The sequence below is a fragment of the Ostrea edulis genome, chromosome 3 (genome assembly GCF_947568905.1).
Source record: "Ostrea edulis chromosome 3, xbOstEdul1.1, whole genome shotgun sequence".
NCBI classification, from domain to species: Eukaryota; Metazoa; Mollusca; class Bivalvia; order Ostreida; family Ostreidae; genus Ostrea; species Ostrea edulis.
In genome coordinates this window covers 78435690-78457643 of record NC_079166.1, presented here as the reverse complement: position 1 = coordinate 78457643, position 21954 = coordinate 78435690, and the positions used below count along the sequence as shown (strand labels likewise).

The following is a 21954-nucleotide window of genomic DNA, read 5'->3' as shown; positions in this document are numbered from 1 at the left end:
TATCAATTTGGTCATATTAGGTCACTTCTGTTGCATCCAATGCAATCTTCAATTCTTCTGACTTTTATATTTCAGTTGAATGGACACTCCCAACAGTGTTCATGATCCCTTCAAACAAAATTTCAAGAATATATGAAAAATATCCACAGAAAATGGTGTATACAGCAACATTTATACCCCCCTAAAATTACTAGGTAATTGAATACTGTGAAATCTGCGCTGACCTGTGAAATTGATAACTAGTCAGTGTATAGAAAGTGCATTGTTCATTTTTCCTTAACGAACCGCTAAAACATACCTTTCCAGGGTCTTTCAATTATGATGTTCCCAATTGTCAAGGATGGTTTCCTTTAATTAAGCAGGTATATTTCTCACTGCAAGTTTACAACATCATAGTCTTCAAGGGAAGCTGTAAGAACAAAAGCAATACCATTATAGTATTTGGTGTGCATATAAATTTAGATAACACTGAAATGAGAATGAAGAAAATACAGAAAAACCACCTGACACTAAACTTAACAACCGTTGTAACTTCCTGGTTTGATGTACTAGAATACTTGTATCGTACACTGTACCTTTTTAAATGTTGAGGGTTTGGTGCTGTATACTCGTGATCATGTAGATGCACTTCATTGTTGTCTGGTACAGATATGTTGGTAGCAGTATCAACTTCGGTTCCTACATGTACGTTTGAAGCAGATGCTTCTGCTTCAGCAGGTTTCGTAACTTTGTGTCTATGAAAAAAAGTAATATACCATAAGTTGCTGTTTTTATTGACTTAAAGTGGCTCACTTATACACAACAAAGTTGTAGTTTCTGAAATAAGCACAGAATATGAGTGTTACAATCATTCTTTTCAAGGCCATGCGTCACTTTTACATAATTATACAATAAAGATATATGCCAGTTCTCTTGAAACACAATACAAAATTTAATCATGCAGGAGCCTATATAAAGGCAAGTAGTATCAAGAGTGTCCTGTCAACCCTTTCCCCTTTTCCTAGCAAGGTTATTTTTCTATATTGATACAATAAATAAGTGTTCCTTGCCCTCTTCAGACAGAAGGGAATTATGTAGTAAAAGATGTTAATAAATGTTGAAATCGATAACGAAGAAAAACTTACCCCCCCCCCCCCCCCCACCCCCCCCCCCCCCCCCCCCCCCCACCCCTATTTATGAAATTGTAGTACATGTAATTTTTTGCTCTTATTATTTTATTTTTATCAGTTCGTCTGTCAAAATCTTTTGTAGGCGTAGGCCCCTTACTTCGCCCCTCTGAAATATCTAAACAACACATCCAGTATATTCTGTCAGTTTATACACACGTGTGTTAATTTGACATGATTATTCGTTGAATTGTGATAATATTACGTACCTACATCTTTATATCCACCGCTTCCTTACTGTAGCATCGACTAGGAACCTAAATAAACTACATGGCAGGGTTTTTCCAGTCTCATGTATGCAGCCGATCGCTTAACAATACACCAAATTACATATTGGCGCCGATTCTCTGTTACGACTTTATATATTCCACATGTTGTTGTACCGGGAAGTAGTAAAACCGAAAGTGAAACCAAACGAGACTTACAGACCCTCTTATCGCCGAAAACTGCAACAAAAAATGGATTTTCCGTTTTATACCACGAAGTGCTATGTACTGATACCGCACAGGTTACGTGGGCGATTTTGACTGGCTAGCACGCTCTTCTAAAATTACGTTTGGAATTCTTTAGAGTTATTTATAAAAAGATAGCGCATCAGAGATGAATTAAAAATAACAGGCAATTTCGATTGATGTAGTTGTTTCACGCTTTTCACAAGCTATAGAGATTGGCCTTCTACTGGACTGGTATAATATAGAATATACTTATTATAAACAGTATAAGGTATTTAAGGCTTACAAAAAAGCATGTTTACGATTACATAAATCGAAATTAGGATGGAATAGACGGGGAAACCACACATTTCGGAGAAATAATCGCCGCCCCAAAAAATCAGAAAAATGGGGGGGGGGGGGGGGGGTGTCCATACTTCAGATGACTGTGAATTTTTCCATATCGGCACAGATCCGTAATATTAGGGATGCGGGGGAGGGGGTTCGCCGGAGAAGTTGGAAGTTGCACATGGCTTGTTTAAATTTCCTGACAGACAATGATACAAATATGATAGTCATGATAAAGACCTTCAGAACCTTAATTAGTGTGTGCATGGGGGGGGGGGGGGGGGGGTTATAGTGTTCGTCATTGCTGTCTCAATTTTTTCCCCTCAGGCTGGGAGGGGAGTATTCTTTGCTCCAGGGCTTCAATTCATAACTTTCAACCTTACATGCATTAATATCTTCTCATTCACTACTACATAGTACTATCAAAAATAGTGGAGGGGCCATTCTCGCAATATATCTTCATTTGCATGGATGAAAATAACAGTTAATGTGAAGGGTTGGCCAGTCGCCCCCGAAAAACATTGATATGTGTTTGCAGCGTTCTTAGTACTTATGGTGGGTTTCATAAAACTTCAATGCAACAACAGGTACTTGCCACATCAATACATACTACAAAGTCAATAACACATCACTAAAAAAAACTTTCCTTGCTCTATTTTGCATACTTCCAAATAATCTTTTATCTGTATTTTCTCTGACTTTCCATAGATCTGCATGAAACATGCAATATTGGCAGAAATATTTCTCATACTAGTTAATAGTTAACGAAGTTGTATTTACAGTAAGTCATAATTTCATTATTATCTTCATCAGACATGATTCCGACACGAAAATATTTTTAAATCTCCACTCGGGAAGTCTTATTAGCCGAGTGGCTTTATCTTCTGATGACATGTAAAATCCCGAAACGTACGAACAGCTTTGGGGTGTTTTTTTTTTTTTGAGTAACTAAAAATAACGTACAGCGTCTTCAATTCAATTTTTTTATTTTGTTAACAAAGCAATATGTTCAAGATTTTTTGGTAATAAACATCGTATCAATTTATTGTGATAATAAAACAATGAGACTTTATTTTTCAACACAACGAATATACAATTTTCATTCTGTGCGGTATCAGTACATAGCACTTCGTGGTATAAAACGGAAAATCCATTTTTTGTTGCAGTTTTCGGCGATAAGAGGCGACGAATGCAGTCATGTCATACATGGTTTTTAAGTTGAATGATTGTACAATACAACGGTACTAAATACATTTACATAGCATATTCCCTGGAAGCTCAAAAGGCCGACATTCTCAGGGGGTGCCATTCTGTGTCATTTGAAGCTAGGTACCTTGTGTTGTTATTAGTATACAGAGGTCATAAGTCATTTACAGAAACAAGTGCCTGTGTTATTTGTCTACATTATCGTCTTGTCATTGATAGGATTTCGTTTATACCTTTTTGATTTTCTTTATTTACCTTTCGTGATTGATACTGAACTAAAAAAAAATAACTGTTCACCATAGATGGCAATTCCAAATTATCATTTTTCGAGAAAATACGACGTGAAGCTCTGAATGCATCAGCGATAGGGTGGGCAGCACTTAAATTCCTAATCATGTTGAAAAAAGAAAAGCATAGAGACTGTATTTTTAACATTCGTATCTCAGAGCGATTTTGAAAGCAAAATTTTCAAAGAGGATCAATCTTTGACCTTGTATAATCCTGACCTCTTCAAGGTCAAACTCCAAAGAAAGTTTTAGGTGATGGTAATTGTTTTTACCACTCAATTTCCCTGTTAATATTTGGATGTGAAAAGCATCATGCTAAAATGAGAGTAAAAACTTTATAAGAAATGGTTCATAATAAGAAATGGTATTTGAACGCTCACATTTTAGGCAAAATGTCGGGAAGTGTATTCTTGATGCCATATTGTTTTAGACTTCGCTTTCAGACGAATGCAGAGTAACTGGTAATGCAACAAAATCTCTGTAGAATGAAATTCTTAAAACTGCAAAGTTAGGCGAGTATTCCTCATTGCTGCACATTTATGCTGTTTGTAATGTAATTTGTAGGCCCATCCGAAGCATTTTCCCTGAGATAGTAAATTCTTCTATCAGCAGGGACTGCTATAATCAGCTAATACAGCCGTCCAAGGACTACAATGCGTCTTCGAATGAAATATGTGTGATGTGGACTTATACATCCAATGTTTTACCACAAAATTTATCTTCTAACCACTTTGTTCTATGTTTTCCATCAGATGTTCTTACCGGGGGTTCGAGAAACCCTAGCAGTTCTGATTTGGAAGGCGTTGATGAAGCGCTCGAAAATCCTTCTACATTCAGAATGGGTGATGGAGATCTAAAACGTGAGAAATCTGAGCTTGAAGATAGTCCAATACTTCAACACCCAAAAAGAAAAAAAAACTGGACAAGGACACACACACACAGAGAGAGCGAGAGATAGAGAGAGAGAGAAGGGGGTATTAGAAATATCAAAATATTCCAGGTCAATACCATACGTGTTTATTTTGTCTCTTTAAAGGTCTAAAGGTGTTTGTAGTGGGTTCGTCATACAACGATATTGGACAGAGCCTTTCTCATTTTTGAGATTTTACAAGTGTGTGTCCGCATTTCATACAAAAATAGAAAAGACCTCGAATATGGCTGCGTAACAAATTTTATAAATTGTACAAAAAATGCATTCAGGAGGGTCGAATATACACCTAAAAATCGTCTAAAATTTACCTGGACCCATTGCGGGCCTTAAGGTTGCCCCCAAACCCCCTGCCTACTCGAGCGTCCACATCAAAAGTACCCTGGCTACGCCCCTGGTAACCTTTTATTAATCAATTTATGGTGCAACATTATGAAATGAAATTGTTTTACTGCTTCTAAATAAATTCTCATTTTCATTTTAATCAAAATAAAGCATATTTGCCCGATTTTTGTGTGATCTTAGCTACATTAATCGTTCCGTTCCGTCCTCCGTTCGCGTTTGAAAAGGACGTATATCTATAATAAACTTGAAATTTAACACCCACTACATGCAAGCCTCACAAGCATCATCAGGTTAAATGTATATGACATTTCAAGAGTTGGTTAATTCCAGAATTCAATGGCTACAGTATAGAATAAGAATACTGTATAGAATTATGCCGGTCAAGTGTATTTAAAAAAATATGTAGTATTTGATAACGATCTTTTTGCCACTCTGAAAATGAAACTATTGACATGTTGTCTTACAGTGTACAGAAGTCATATCTTAGTGGAATCATCTTAGTGTTCAAATATACAATGTCACTTCAGAGAGCAGGTTTTAATCTAACCAGTGTAACTTTATGGCGAAAAACCATTTCAGAATTCCAATGCAGTTATTAACTTTTTTATTGTCTTTACCAAGTAATACAGTTTTATAGTGTTCCAAATGGGCAGAGTGGAACATTTTATTTAACGAAAACAGTAAAATAAACAGAAAAAATCCCATTTATTGGATCTACAGTATGTACATTGTTTTCTTCTAAAATCTATTCATTGAATTGTCACATTAACGTTTTCAGTGCCAAGGATAGTATAAGTGTGGGAGTGAGTGGATTTTATGTATTCATTCATTTTTTATTTCATTTGATTAGTATTATTTATTTATATTTTTAACATATGTCACCATATATATATATATATATATATATATATATATATATATATATATGCACAGATAAAACATTTTCTTAAAAATCAGTTCCGTAGTTTTCGCAACACCTGGATTTGAGCAGATCAGTGGTGAAAATGATATATATGAGTCATCGTAGAATTAAACTTAACCCACTATGCAAGTCTCACAAACTGAAAAGTTCTAGACTCCAGCGAATAGGATCCCCGGGAGACCTGTGTTGGAGTTATACAAGAAAATAATGAAGACGCGATTTCTATATCAAGTTTTCCAAGTCTTAGTCAGAGTACAGTATGTTTGAAAGTAACCCAAGTCATAATAGGCCTATTTGTTTTTATTATTTTTATTTTGTTTTATTTATCTATTTTTATTTTTATTTTAGTCCTGAATTGAGGTACCAAGTTTAAAGATGGCTTGTGCTGAGCATTTTCAAATTTTATTTTTTCAATTTTAAGGTTTACAATGGTTAATTAAAGTATTTTATCGTCAAACTAAGTTTGAATATCAGATGTTGAGTTACAAATGAAATTTTGAATTCTGTATCTCGCCATCTTTGCTAGTCATGCAAGGGTTTACGATCCGCTCTGCGTCTAGCTATAGAGATCGTAAACCCTTGACTAGCGAAGATGGTGAGATACAGAACTCAAAATTGTGTGTAAAGTAAACAAGGCTCGTGCCATGCCTTTGTTTACATATAGATTAGCATGTTTAAAACAAAATATGAGATGTGCTAAACACTAGAAACTATATAATTGTGTTCAGAATAAACCTGTAATATATTAAATTAAAAAATATTTAACCGGTAACGGGACGTTTCGCAGCAAAAGACGTTTCGTACCGAGACGATTCGCACTAGGACGGTTGGCCCCTATTTGTGATGCGAAACGTCCCATGCATTTTCCAATTACTTTGTTTATTATCTATATAACTACATATCTAAGAAGTTTTGTCTGATTACATTTGATGTTAACATATATAGACAGGCATGATGCTAGTCCATTTACGCCGAATTTCCTCAATCAAATTAGATCTTGCTTTTAATTAGTACTTGAGTGTGATTGAAGTTTCCTTTTGATATAAAGCATTCATATTTAATGATATACAAGTCTGGTTGGACAGGGCAGCTTAAACATTTTATATATGATTTATGGTCGCATGTTCAAGTAATACAGAACATTCAATTTTTCATATTTCTTAATCAAAATTATACATGTATAGCCGGTATCAAGATCAAGATTTGTATAATATTGCGACGTTTAACATTTTCACTTACCTGACATCTTTGCTATCTTTGCTATGTACGGATTGAAGAGATTATTTTAATTTTATTTTTATAGTATATAAACGGAATCTCATAATTGAAAGGAGTCTCCTCATTATATTCTCCATGGAAATGACATCTGGAGCATCTCCAAATTATTATCGATCCCGGCAAACGCAAATTATAGATGCAATTAACTGAATATTTGAAGTGGTACCGCCATCGCGGTAGTTGTCTTTAATCTCGCTTAGATCACTTACCGTGCTAGTTTGTTGAGAGTGTTAATCCCTATAATTATAATTGCACCTGTTTGATTACTTCTATAACATAGACTATTAACTTATTTTTTAATCAGTATGGATATTTATAAACATTAATCTACAAATTAAAGAAAATAAAGACAATCACCAATGTAAGTTTAATATCTAAGTGCGAATCGTCCAAGGGCGAAATGTCTCAGGGTGAATCGTCTTTCGGGCGAATCGTCTTCGCACGAAACGTCCTATGGGGCGAAACGTCCCGTATTCGGTTAATTCTATTTTGTGTGTAAAGTAAACAAGGCTCGTGCCATGCCTTTGTTTACATATAGATTAGCATGTTTAAAACAAAATATGAGATGTGCTAAACACTAGAAACTATTTAATTGTGTTCAGAATAAACTTGTAAATTAAAAAATCTGCTTCAAACGAAACTTTTACTGGCATATTTAACCTATGCAAACAAACACATGGTACATGTCTTGCTTACATATCAAAGAATTGTGAGATCCCTATCTCCCATGTACCTTCACAACTGACATTCAAGTTTTGCTGAACAATGAAAAATGGAAAAATCAAATTTGAAAATTTTCCAGTTCAAATCATGTTCCTGCCTCTTTAAGAAATATTGTATGTTTATGTGTGCCTATCCTACTCTCCCTCTTTCCTTACGTCTGTCTGTTTGTATGTCTGTCTGTCTGTGTATCATTCCGTTTGTCTGTCTGTCTTTTGTGGAAACACTTGACATATCTTTGTTCGGATATTTTTATCGAAGTTCATTCTAATATTAGTTTGCCGGAAAGTGCGCCAGATACTCGCGTCAAACACTGTTTGTGTATCAACAATGGCAGATAAGTTTGTGTACTGAATATAATAACAAATATTGCAGGTATGATGTAGTACAGCTCGAACGCGATTCACCATTAATCTGTTTCGTCACATTTACTCTGTAAATGCATGTACATGGAATGCATCATACAAATTGGAACGATAATCAAAGAATCTATGAAGTGTTGATGGGATTCGTGATTGAACTTGTCAGCAAGGTTGACTCTTGTGAAAGAAAAATAGATTCATTGCCAACATGTAAATGGAAAATAGAAATTATTCATATTTTCTTACTATTGTAGAATAAAGGGTAAATGTAGATGATGCAAAACTAACAAATCATCGTGAAAAACATCTTCACAAGTCAAGGGTTTTTGATTCGTTGTCTCGAACTAACCCTTGACATCAGTGACTATCAAAAAGTAAGGCCCGTTCTGATTGTTTCCACAAAAGAGTGGGTTTCAATGAGAATGCGGTTCTATTTATAACAACGCGAAGCGAGAGATTCAAATAAAAACACGTGTATTGATACCTACAGGTATGGCTATTTCAATCGTTTAAGCAATATTGTCGTATTGAAAAAGATTTCCAAACTTGATCTACCAGTACTTGTCCATAAGTAAGTTGCCAGCGAAAATTTGATATCTCAATATATTTCATGTAAATCTATCATTTTCAAAATCGTCTTTTGGAGACAATTTTCCCTCTATGTGGATGAAATAAAAACCATTCCAATGAGAAATATCGAAAGTAACTGTTATATTTTTAAACAATGTTACGATGAAATATTGCAGAGAGATAACATTTTATTCATAATGTTAATTTTTTTTATTCCAAAATTACACATACTTATATAAAGAGTATGTACTCTCAAGTTAAACTTCGTGTTAAAATTGTCATATCTTTACAATAGATTCTTATATAATTATTCTGATACTGTGAATACTTTGAGATCAGTGCTTTTTATTTCATCAAAATTGATCAAGAAATGTGTTCAGAAAAATTGTTTGAAAATATATGGTTTTGTATGAAATCTGTAGTGAACATTTTCTTTTGGGAACTTTCTTATGGCCAAGTACTGTACTATCAATGAACGTAATTAGTGGTGTAAATATTACGATTGCTCGTGTTTATCAATACAGCAGTATGAGATTGCGTCGTTTGTATCCATGTACACCATAACAAGATGCAGTGATTTCATTGGATGTTTTATATATAGGGGATTGTGTGATGGTCTAATAAGCCCAACATTTTTATAGTGACTGATGTCAAGGGTTAGTGCGAGGTAGCGAATCAATAACCCTTGACTTGTGAAGATGCGTGAAAAATCAAACAATTATAGACATGCATTATTAACAATATATCCCATTTGCAATTTAAAAGACAGCTTCAAATAAACAAAATTAAGCATCAAATTTAAACTGGTTAAAAGGTAGGCATATATAATATCGTATATATTTTTGATTAAAGAAACTCTTGAACTCATTCATCTATTTAGTCATATTACTGTTTTTCTATTTAATAATTTGATAAAAACTGTTACAATAATTATTTCACTTTGAACAAATTAAGTGTTTAAATTACAAATTGCTTCTCGGAATCCTGTATTTTTGGCTTACAAAGCTGTCAGTGAACATTTGTAGAACATATCTCTTTTGCCGATTTTGACTTTTTCCTTTCACATACGTGTTGCCTTTAGAGCCTTGCTTTGTGGACAGGCCTTTGGTCTGTCCCGAGCTTTGCTCGATATCACCATTAATCTCTAAACTGATGTCTATAAGGAAACCTTGACTTTTATCTTTTGATAAGAAAGAATAGAATCTCTATTTCAATGTGATACAGATATATTTCATGTTGATGACACTACACCTTTTGTACAAAGCAGTTAACTGATGTAGAATTTTAATTAACTCTCCTCACTGAATTAGATTTGCCTGTTCATCTTAATTACAAGACATGGAATTATAGAAATTATATGTATCACATTCCCCAGGTATTGGTGGTTTACTAATGATAAATAGTTACTATGGTGTATTAGTGATATAACGAGGTTGTGGCTAGCCTTTCGTCTACTTGCTAATTACACCACATGCAACAAAGTTGCGGAGGGTATAATGTTTTTGACTCGACCGACAGTACTTTTTTGTCAGTGCAACTCCTCTTAGACCACTCAACAGAATTTTGTGAAACTTTATAGTTGATAAGGACACACTGTGTAGATGTGCATCTTCCCAGAAAATTTTGATTCAAAACTTTTTCGTGGAGTTATGCCCCTTTTGAACTTAAAATTTTGAACCCGTCTGTCCTGTTCTTGCAGTAATGCATAGCATTACCATTTATTATGTGAGGCATTGTCAAGCAATGTTGGAGCGTGGGGTATGTGAGCTTGCTCACTTCTGCTTTCTTTCATTTGAATAAAATTTCATGTATGTGATCAAAGACTGAACATTTTGAACAGACACGCCCCCCAAGCTGTTTCATGTTTTGTTTTGATTCTTATAGTTATGATTTTTCTTTTCATAAAATGTCTTGCTATAAACCGAGATCAAAGAATGAGATTATTTATGAAAGGGGTTTCAAAGTCAAAAAGAAAAGAGATACAGATAGAAAAAAAATACTATTTACAAACAATTAATATATATAACATGGACCCTTAAACTTAGAAAATTCAGGGTCTACGACCTCAAAAGTTCTAACTGTTAAGTGTTTCTCCAGTCTGAGTTTCCTCAGTGTTAACTTAGACGTACAGTATTTCAGTAATGTTACTTTGAATACTAAGGTTTTCGTAAATAGTATAATTTTCTAAATGGAGTTCCCGAAAGACTTCATGCTGCATAAGATGTAGCACTTTCAACCAAGTTATGAAATGTTTGCATCCTCTCACAATGAACAGAGAGGGGATATGTAGTCATGGACCATTAGTGAGTGGGTGTCAGTACACGGGTGTGTGTGTGTAACACTGAGCTTGTAGACACTTTACAGGCCACATTGTTTGTTCAATTGATTTGATACTTCACATGTAGATTTGTTAATATCAAGAGAGGAAGAAATCTACCGATTTTAGGGGCCAAAGGTCAAGGTCACTACAGGACTTAATAGAAAAAGCATGGAAACACTCTACAGGCCACATTGATTTGATACTTCACATGTAGCTTTTTTATCAAGAGGGGGATAAGTCTACTAATTTTAGGGACCAAAGGTCAAGGTCACTTCAGGATTTAATAGAAAAAGCTTGGAAACACTCTACATGCCACATTGATTTGATACTTCACATGCAGCTTTGTTATCAAGAGAGGAAGTATCTCATTGATTTTGGGGTCAAAAGGTTAAGGTCACTACAGGACTTCATAGAAAAAGCTTGTAGGTTTACACGAATTGTGAGGGGATATGCCCTGCTTTACGAATCTCTTGTTTACTATTAATGTACATGACTTTTAGTTAACATGTAGTTAAGATTTATGGTTGCTCTCATTTCAGCGTTGAGACATCGGTAGATCTCACCATGCCACCCTTAGACTGGGATAAGCTGATGGCTGCAAAGCCATCGGAACTCTCAGAGGAAGATGTGGAAGAATTTTATGAGTCTATTGTCTCGGTGAGTAAATTCATGTCAACTACTAACGTAACATTCTTAAGAATACATCAAATAAACAAATTTTGTTCATAAATAATGTGTATGCATGTTCATACAAACGTATAAAGTTCTTGTATGTAATAAGCTTGAAATGAATTATTTTATTGATAAAAAAATGTATATATTGTACAATCAGTTGCAGTAATATTATGATTTAAAAATAAAGAAATTGAAGGTAGAAATAACCAGACTTTTGGAAATACATGTACAACATTTTTATGTTTTATTTGTTTGATAGGTTTAGGTTGTGGTCATGATTTGAAATAAAAACCTATCTAAACATCACTGTCAACCTATCCAAACACCTCTGTAAACCTATCTAAACATCTCTGTAAACCTATCTAAACATCTCTGTAAACCTATCCAAACATCTCTGTAAACCTATCTAAACATTTCTGTAAACAAACATCTCTGTAAACCTATCTAAACATCTCTGTAAACCTATCTAAACATTTCTGTAAACAAACATCTCTGTAAACCTATCTAAACATCTCTGTAAACCTATCTAAACATTTCTGTAAACCTATCTAAACATCTCTGTAAACCTATCTAAACATCTCTGTAAAGCTACATCTGATTCTTCGTCAGTCAGCAGATTTGGTGTCTGTAATCTTCACTCTTCTCCAGAATGACTTAAACACCAGTCTTGCTTTGTTACATTAAATCTTCCTACAGACATTCATGTATGGTTCCGTTTGATTTTTGAAGAAGTGAGTTGATTAACAATTTGCAGCGAAACCATTATAATCTTATGTTAGTGATATATATATATATATATTATATTACAATTATAAGCATACCTTAGTGATGTGTATTATATTGCAGTACAATCCCGAGGATGAATCAAACGCAGGAAGACTACAGAAGTTATTTGACGTCTCCAGGGTGATCATGAAAAACAAGCATGAGTCATGTGAGGAAATTATGGAGGAGTATGAGAAAGAGGTCAAAGCCAGCAAGAAAAAAGGTCTGTAAAACGGAAAAAACATAATGGTTGATTTTTCTCTCCTGGAAGCTAGCAACAAAACTTGATACATGTATGACTATACACAGTATGAGGGCTTATTTTGTGTAAGAAAAATTTGACACAATTGCATCTGATGAACTATTTGGTGTAATCATGCTTTACCGCTTGTTCTGTGTTTAATATTAGAGCTCATCTTAGTTCAGTACTGTCATGAATCTGTGCAGTTGCTTTTTCTTTTCCGTCCAAGGAGCTGAAAAGTTGAATCCCGTGAAAATAATTAGTTTAAATGTATAGTATTAACCATTAGACTGAGACAGACTGTAAGAACCATCATATGTGATTGATTTTAAAGCTTGATTTAAATTCTAAGGACAATTTATTAATTTAATAAATACCGGGTATTTGTATTGCAGAGGAGTCGATGGCCTCCAAAGAAAAGGAAATGCAGAAGAAGATATCAGAGTTAGAGGTCAGTATCAGATAAAAATCGTTAAATGATTCCAATTTATTAAAATAGATTATGAATCATTAATAATCAAAATAATCGTTCAAGAGCAAGTGCATATCAAAATTATGATAATGTATATTTGTTAACTGTACTGTAGATGTACATTTGTCCATGCCAGACATATTAACACTAACTCCACACTCAGAAAAAAACTGCAGAATTTGATTGCGGACAGAAAGTTTACAGTCTATAGGGTGACAAGTTTATAGCAAAATAATGTGACGCTTTGTATTCATATACAATGGAGCCTCGTTAATCCGGACGCTTTGTATTCATATACAATGGAGCCTCGTTAATCCGGACGCTTTGGTTCACAGCAAAATCGTCCGGATAACTGAATCGCATATTTTCTAACCAATATATGCTTACTTTATTGATGTGTAGTGACTTAAACACATTCTATCATTGGATTCAACCTTTTGCATTGGTAAATATCTAGCAACGCGCATCTATTATTTTCATGATCCGATAATAACGGAACAAAACTCGGATGAAACCAACATTTCGGGTACATACAAAATTTAATTGTCATTTTCCTTGAAATGGTAATTTTCTCACTTCTACCCAGAGTTTAAAAATTCGAAAGCTATAAAGTCCTACAACGTAACAAGAATCAATCGTACACAAGTACATTCTACATGCGTGACATTCTAAACATTAAAAACTTACTACATATACATGTGCATGAATGTAAGTGTATATTTCACGCCAATCAACAGTATAAAATCCAGAATCTAGAAGTATAATCTACACTCTTTGGATTTGAATGAGCCGATATCAATTTACGAATCAGTACAATTGATATGTGTAGCAGCTAGTTTAAAAAACAAAATATCATTACGACATAATATTTAATTTATTAATACTACTAAGCTATTGATAAAGACTATAAAATAATATACTACAGATTTATTTACAAAATTCAACACTACACGCAATACAGATCTTATCTGCAAATATTGGCAATGCAATGTCTCAATCGGCATGTGCTATCTACCTGACATACCACCACACACCACCTAATTAAAAGGAGGTGTTGTTAGGGTACAGGTAATTGCTTCAATTAGACAGTTTCACTTGTTTTCTTTATAATTCACGCCTTGTTAAAATTGTCCCAACACAGACCTTCCCTCAAAAAAATTATCATTCGGATTAACGGTACTATTTTGAATGCATTTTAACGTTTTGTAGTAAGAAATGACTGCCCGGATCCGGAATGCGAATTTCCGAATTAATGATGCAAAATAATGTATAAAAATTCAATTCCCTAGAAAAATCGTCCGGAAGATGAAGCGTCCAGATTAATGGCGCCCGGATTACCGAGGCTCCATTGTATTTGTACTGCATCTTACAAAGTTAGGTGTACAAAGTTCTGTAGCATTTTGAACCCATGGACTAAACTGAAAATACAAATCCGTGGAAGTATGACCCCCCCCCACCCCCCCCCCCCCACCCCCCCGGAAAGAAATATGTCTGTAGTAGTTCTAGAGTGCATGTCGTTACAAAACTCTTAATGATTTAAAAACAAAAATCAATAAAATACTTTCTCAGTGGTAAAAATGTATGAATGGAGTTTTACCTTGAACTCAGTGTACCCACAGTTTGTTGAATTCTGCATGTCTTTGTTAACAGAAATATGGAGGTGAAGGAAGTGCAGGGGGTGGGGGAACCTCCAGGATGGTTCGCGACCAGATGCGTGACCTTGAGAGGCAGAATGAGGAGTTAACTTCAGAACTTCGGGACATCCAAAGTGAGCTAACCAAGGAGAAGAGAGCTGCTGAAACTGTAAGATAATACATCACTGTAGCTATCTGTAGACAATACAGGATTGTAGCTATCTGTAGATAATTGTAGCTATCTGTAGATAATACAGGATTGTAGCTATCTGTAGATAATACAGGATTGTAGCTATCTGTATATAATTGTAGCTATCTGTAGATAATTGTAGTTATCTGTAGATAATACAGGATTGTAGCTATCTGTAGATAATACAGGATTGTAGCTATCTGTATATAATTGTAGCTATCTGTAGATAATACAGGATTGTAGCTATCTGTAGATAATACAGGATTGTTGCTATTTGTAGATAATATAGGATTGTAGCTATCTGTATATAATTGTAGCTATCTGTAGATAATACAGGATTGTAGCTATCTGTAGATGATTGTAGCTATCTGTAGATGATTGTAGCTATCTGTAGATAATTGTAGTTATCTGTAGATAATACAGGATTGTAGCTATCTGTAGATAATACAGGTTTGTAGCTATCTGTAAGATAATGTGTAACACCTATGATTATAGTTAGGTTATTGCAGAATATTTTTCAGAATCGAAATAAAGTTGTATTGCAGAATGTAAAAACATTAATTCAATCTAATAAATTTGAAGAAAATAAGATAATGTAGTCTCATTTTTAGATAATCATCAGAACAATTTAATGATTTTGATTAATAGGTTAGAAAGCACAATGGTTTTAATCTTATGAAAATTGTGTTATTGCAGTACAGTGAAAAGATCGGTGAGATGGAGAAAGACCTAAAAGAATACCGTGAAGAGGTAAATAGAAATACAGTTCTGGGCAGTGTCACTTATCTGTTTCTCTCATGTATTAACGAATACTGTGAAGAGGTAAATAGAAATACAGTTCTGGGCAGTGTCACTTATCTGTTTCTCTCATGTATTAACGAATACTGTGAAGAGGTAAATAGAAATACAGTTCTGGGCAGTGTCGCTTGTCTGTTTCTCTCATGTATTAACGAATACTGTGAAGAGGTAAATAGAAATACAGTTCTGGGCAGTGTTGCTTGTGTGTTTCTCTCATGTATTAACGAATACTGTGAAGAGGTAAATAGAAATACAGTTCTGGGCAGTGTCGCTTGTCTGTTTCTCTCATGTATTAACGAATACTGTGAAGAGGTAAATAGAAATACAGTTCTGGGCAGTGTTGCTTGTGTGTTTCTCTCATGTATTGCACCTGTATTCTCGTCATAACGTAAACTGAAATTATTACAAAGTGATTTGTCTTCAGTGGAAATAAGAACCATTTTAGATATAATTCTGAAAAAAAATCTTAACAGAGATAGAATGTATAGGCTTGTGGGAAAATTGTAAATCTGATGATCATAAAGTTCTCATAACCATGAATATTGACAAAACATTAAAACGTCACTCTTCATGTGTAATGTCTTTGAGACTGTATTTTATGTATAACTGTTGATTTCATGTTTTTCTATGATTTACCCAGAATGACAGATTGAAGAGTGAAGTTAGTGACTTCAAGATGCACATGGAAGCCCAGAGGGACAAGCTAGTCTCCACCAAGGGAGGGGAACTAGATTACAGAGAAAAAATGGCCCGCAAAAACCGTGACCTGGCAGAGGCCATGGAGGAACTACAGGTCTGATGTAGTACTCAAACAATTAACATAATATTCATTCATTTATTTGATTTACGGTCAAACCTTGTTATATTGAATTGGATGGGACTGAGAAAAAAACTTCGTAATATCCAAGGATTCAAGATATTGAGGGTAAAATACTTAAAGAATAAGCGGTTGGGACTTCCGAATCACTTCGACATGGTATTCAAGATATCGCTGTATGAGATACTGAAGTTCAACTGTATTTACATTTCTGTATGTGTGAATTTTCATATCAAATTGTAGGAGTGACTTTTCATAGTTTTCATTGTTTACTACATATCCCTTTTTCCACAAAATACCACGAAGTTTTGATGAAGAGATTTTTCTTCATTTTATTCATACCCCCATTTTGTCATGATTTTCATATTGATATTGTATGAATTTGACCTTTTATGAACTTTAGAAGTTTGGAGTTTCCAGTTGTGCCAACCTTTTATTTGACTTTTGCAGAATTTGACTGATGCCAATGAGGAATATCAGAAACAAGTGGAGGACATGAAGGCTCAAATTGAGGATGCTGTAGGACAGGTGGAGAGGACGACTGAGGACTATGTCAAACTAAAGGTAAGGAACAAAGGGAGCACTGAGGACTATGTGAAATGAAAGGTAAGGAATAAAGGACGACTGAGGACTATGTCAAATGAAAGGTAAGGAACACTGAGGACTATGTCAAACTAAAGGTAAGGAACAAAGGACGAATGAGGACTATGTCAAATGAAAGGTAAGGTCCAAGGGAACACTGAGGACTATGTCAAATGAAAGGTAAGGAACAAAGGAACACTGAGGACTATGTCAAATGAAAGGTAAGGAACACTGAGGACTATGTCAAATGAAAGGTAAGGAACACTGAGGACTATGTCAAATGAAAGGTAAGGAACAAAGGAACACTGAGGACTATGTCAAATGAAAGGTAAGGTCCAAAGGAACACTGAGGACTATGTCAAATGAAAGGTAAGGAACACAGGACTATGTCAAATGAAAGGTAAGGAACAAAGGGAGCACTGAGTATAATGTCAAACTAAAAGTAAAGTTTAAAAGGACTTTGGATGACTATGCCAAACACCCTGCTGCCTAATCTTTGTTATGTTATACTTGATAAAATACTGTTAAAACTTAAAAGTATAAAACCTAAAGGGACCAATGAGGGCATTATTAAACAAAATATAAGGCTCAAAAGGACTTTGGATGGCTATGTCAATCTAAAGGTGAAGCTGAAGGACACAGAGAACTTTTGTCAAACGAAAGATCTGAAAGTGTCAAACTAATGATCAGATATCAACAACAGACTAAAGATAGGCCGAAAGGAAGCGTCAGAAAATGTCAAACTCAGGATCAGAGGCCAACAACAGACTAAAAATAGGCCCAAAGGAAGCATCAGAAAATGTCAAACTAAGGATCAGAGGCCAACAACAGACTAAAAATAGGCCCATAGGAAGCATCAGAAAATGTGAAACTAAGGATCAGAGGTCAACAACACACTAAAGATAGGCCCAAAGGAAGCATCAGAAAATGTCAAACTAAGGATCAGAGGTCAACAACAGACTAAAGATAGGCCCAATTGGAGCATCAGAAAATGTGAAACTAAGGATCAGAGGTCAACAACACACTAAAGATAGACCCAAAGGGAGCATCGGAAATTGTCAAACTAAGGATCAGAGGTCAACAACACACTAAAGATAGAGTAGAGGACCACTAAGAACCGTCATAGAAATAAGAAAGTGAAAGTAGAGGTCAATTCTAGTTCCTATGAGGACATCTAAAACCTAAGTTAACTACCAATGAGAGCTATTTCACACTAAAGGTATGGGCATGAAAATTAGGATTTTGGGACTACAATTAAAGTATGCCAAACTAAAGGTGGAAATTGAGGAATAGTGTAAATCATTTCAAACTAAAGGTGACGTGATACAGTCCCGTCATTTTACATACTGTCAAGATCACGATACTGTCCCAATATTTTACTTACTGTCAAGATCTTGTGTGTTTTTTAAATTTCAGCAAGTTCTAGCTCAGAGTGATGCAGTGACTGACAAACTGAGAGAAGAGAATGAAGTCTTGAAAGCTCAGGTTTGTGTTGCCTTTAATTTTATTAACATTTTGATCTTAATGTTTAGAATGAGTAATTGAAATAATAAAAAGCTCTAGATCAAAGTCAGACGATGTCTACAGAATATGTACACTGTATTTGGTGCTTTGTGTAAAAAAGTTTTGAAATTTTGTGAAATATTCTGTCAATGTAAATGGATTACAGTGTATGATAAAGTACATAAATTTTAGGTGATTGATCTCAATGAACAAGTGCAGTCCAAGACAGATGCAGACGATGCCATCATGGTTGCCGTTAACAACAAAGTGGAGGAGTGGAAGGTGAAATAATTCTGCAAAATTAGAATTAGGAAAAAAAAATTAAAGAGAGAGATCAGATTGCATTGCCTCTATCTATTCAGATAAATAATACTATTTAGTAAATTGACACACATGGATTTTTGAGAAGAAGATATTTTCATGTTTAAAAGAAAAAAATTGCTTAGTTTTGTAGATCCAGGTACTTTGTACAATAATTTGAGAACGAGGTCTAATGTTTCACACACTAGATTACATTATAAGAATTATTAAAACCAAACGCACAAAATATTAATCCAAGTAGTAGAAATAATTTTGTTAAAAATTTTGTATTTAGAAAATTATTTGCTGAAAATCCCTATTTGTTTACTCTCTTGGTTTATCTGTAATTCGCTCCTTTAGAATATGATACAATTTTATGTAAGATCTTCTGAATTTTAAATTTCCAAAATTTTGGAATAGTCCTGTCTCAAATATTTTTTCTTTAACTGTAATGACTTACAGCTCCAAGGAAAATCTCTATCATTTGCAGAACCATAACTGCCGTAACTTAGTACTTTAATTAAGCTTTTGTGGTACATGCAATTGTAGACCGATGTATTTGATAGTTACATTTATAAACTTAGGAAGAATTTTTCAGATGACACTGAGGACTGAGTAGAAAATTACTGACAGCATTGAAATACTCTACTTCCTGTCCACGGGGACTTCATTTTGTGTTATTTCATGAGAGTACGAAGTTGCAAACATTTAGTTCTTGTGATATTTTCTGTTGCATATCATAATAATTGCTGAGCTTGCAACAAATGTTCTGTCTCATTTATAAATCAAAAACCCTAGTCACATGATGATAAAAACTCACAAATATTTCTGGATCTACAATATGTGTAGGTGAATCAATGTTGGTATAACATTGTAGAAACTTTGAATTTGTTGTAGGAAATTTTACAAGAAAAAGATGAGCAGATGCTGGAACTTCAGGAGGAAAATATTCGTATGAGAGACCAGTTAATCGCAGCCAACATGGACGCGGACAAAGCATCAGTGGCCGCACTGTCCAAAGTGGTCAAAGAAAAGGACAAGCAGATCGAGGACCTGACCGAGCAAATCAAGCAGTTTGTGGACGAGATGGAGAAGAACACGGCCATTATTGAAGATTTGCAGGCAGAACTGAAAAAATGTAGGAGGGTGTTTTCATTTATTCTGATATTTGTTACATGTTCAGATAATATTAAACTATGAACATTAAATTGTTCTGAGTGGGTAGCATGAATATCCGTTGACATGTACAAAGTCTATCTAAATGAACATTAAATTAGATTCAAAAGTGTTTGTAATAAAATGTTACCTGTAAATGGAAAGTAATCTTTTATATAGATGAAAAATGATTGAAGAAATTTAGAGCAATAATGGAAATTAGACTAATTTCCTAGTACATGTTATTCAGTGAAACATTGTAATATCTTATGGAAATAACTACTGCTGCTAAATATGAATGATAATGATGTGATTTTGATTGTAGCTGGGCTGGGATCAGGTGACAGTCAACAGAAAAAGATCCGAAATCTACAAAAGGACGTGGATTACCAACGGGAGAAAGTGACAGAACTGGAAAAAGAACTCAAAATGGTACGTAACGGTATTGAGTGAGGTGGTAGTCATCTGAGCAATCTCCTATTTGTTTAATAGATCTGACTGTAAAGGAATACTCATATACATGTACGATGAAACTCCCACATCCTGTGAGGGTGATTAAGCAAAAGTTATTCCAAATAGACAAGCTCCCCATCACCCTCACCCCACCCAACACCCCCACTCTAAAAGATATACAAGGTTCATTTAGGGACTGAATTGGCCCTGTGAATATTTACCGAAAGAATTTAGATCTGATGATTTCTTCTTGTACATGTGTTCAACTTGTACTTTGATCAAAGATTCTGACTATCACACATAATTTTTATAGTAGTTTGTACCCTATTACATCAGGGAGGGGGAGGGTGCAGTGATTTTTGAAGGCCCATTTTGGGTCCGAATTTCGGCCCTTTCCCCTCCTAAAAATTCTCAATTTTTTCCCACTTTAGCTTGCATTTTTCCCAATAATGAAATTATGAAAGGAAGACATATTTGAAAAAAATAAACATTCGATGTGAATTATATACATAAGACAAAGAGTTATGGGAATGATGATTAGGATAGAATAGTTTAAAATTTTAGAAGGTTAAAGAAAATTAGATGTGTAAAATAAAGATAATGTAATGTTTGATATGATTTTAAAACTTATTTACGATAAAATTGATTTTTCCCAATTTGACTGAAATGTCGACAATTTTTCCCAATTCGAAAGCCACAGGACCTTTGTAAAAAATGTAGAAAAATCACTGGGGTGTGAAAGGGACAATCTATGCTTTGTACAAATAGCTCTACCTATTGGGGTTGTTTTAGTGACATGAGAATATACATGCTGCAATTTCTCTTAAAACAATGCCAATACAACTAAGCATCCCATTGACATTTGTATTTGAATTATTTTTATATGTGCATCTATATTAAAGATGAAATGAAAACAGATCTCAGAATTAACACTGCTGGTAATTCCTGGATCTAAGTTTTAGTGAATTACAGATGTACAACTTCAGTAAGTTTTGTTCTGTAATGGTTTGTACATTTTTGTTATGTAGGCGGATCGAGACGCTCGAGAGAAAGACAGGGAGCTGACATATGCCCTGGAGAAACAGAGGAAGTATGAAAATGTAAGTCTAGTTTTTAATGTACAGGCCCTATAAAGAATCGTGGTATTCGATCGTTACATCGTAGATTGTGTTTACTATAGTTACTAATGTACAGGCCCTATAAAGAATCGTGGTATTCGATCGTTACATCGTAGATTGTGTTTACTATAGTAAGGCACATTGCATAATAACTTCAGAATTGTGTATAATTCATTATAATTACTGATGTTTCGGAGACGTGTCATTGGATACGAGTTTTATGCTTTAAATTTACAATAAATACAATTTCATTTTGTATGATGCACAAGCCTTTGTGATACCTAAACAATGATATTCTGAGCCCTATACTGTATCATGAAAAATCAAAATGTCTATATTATAAAGAGGGAGATTTGTTATGTCTTTAT

The 21954-nt window shown here is 34.4% G+C and overlaps 1 protein-coding gene and 1 long non-coding RNA gene across 2 annotated transcripts in view; one reads left to right on the top strand and one right to left on the bottom strand.

Annotated features, from left to right (window-relative positions):
• Positions 1 to 1657, bottom strand: part of LOC125676209 (uncharacterized) — a 2615-nt gene extending 958 nt beyond the window's left edge. Inside the window, exons 1-4 of the long non-coding RNA XR_008801281.1 lie at positions 1376 to 1657; positions 576 to 734; positions 299 to 409; positions 1 to 108 (exon numbers count right to left, since the gene is read on the bottom strand). The exon at positions 1 to 108 is cut by the window's left edge and continues 958 nt beyond it. This is a non-coding gene — a long non-coding RNA (uncharacterized LOC125676209). The remainder of the gene's footprint in view (positions 109 to 298; positions 410 to 575; positions 735 to 1375) is intronic.
• Positions 1658 to 7912: 6255 nt separating this feature from the next.
• Positions 7913 to 21954, top strand: part of LOC125674514 (centrosomal protein of 290 kDa-like) — a 75900-nt gene continuing 61858 nt past the window's right edge. The window contains exons 1-13 of the mRNA XM_056159099.1: positions 7913 to 8006; positions 11423 to 11540; positions 12405 to 12546; positions 12960 to 13015; positions 14687 to 14839; positions 15557 to 15610; positions 16299 to 16451; positions 16926 to 17039; positions 18474 to 18542; positions 18753 to 18842; positions 19758 to 19998; positions 20341 to 20447; positions 21497 to 21568. Of these exons, the coding sequence (XP_056015074.1) occupies positions 11448 to 11540; positions 12405 to 12546; positions 12960 to 13015; positions 14687 to 14839; positions 15557 to 15610; positions 16299 to 16451; positions 16926 to 17039; positions 18474 to 18542; positions 18753 to 18842; positions 19758 to 19998; positions 20341 to 20447; positions 21497 to 21568 (1344 nt within the window). The 5' untranslated portion in view covers positions 7913 to 8006; positions 11423 to 11447. The remainder of the gene's footprint in view (positions 8007 to 11422; positions 11541 to 12404; positions 12547 to 12959; positions 13016 to 14686; positions 14840 to 15556; positions 15611 to 16298; positions 16452 to 16925; positions 17040 to 18473; positions 18543 to 18752; positions 18843 to 19757; positions 19999 to 20340; positions 20448 to 21496; positions 21569 to 21954) is intronic.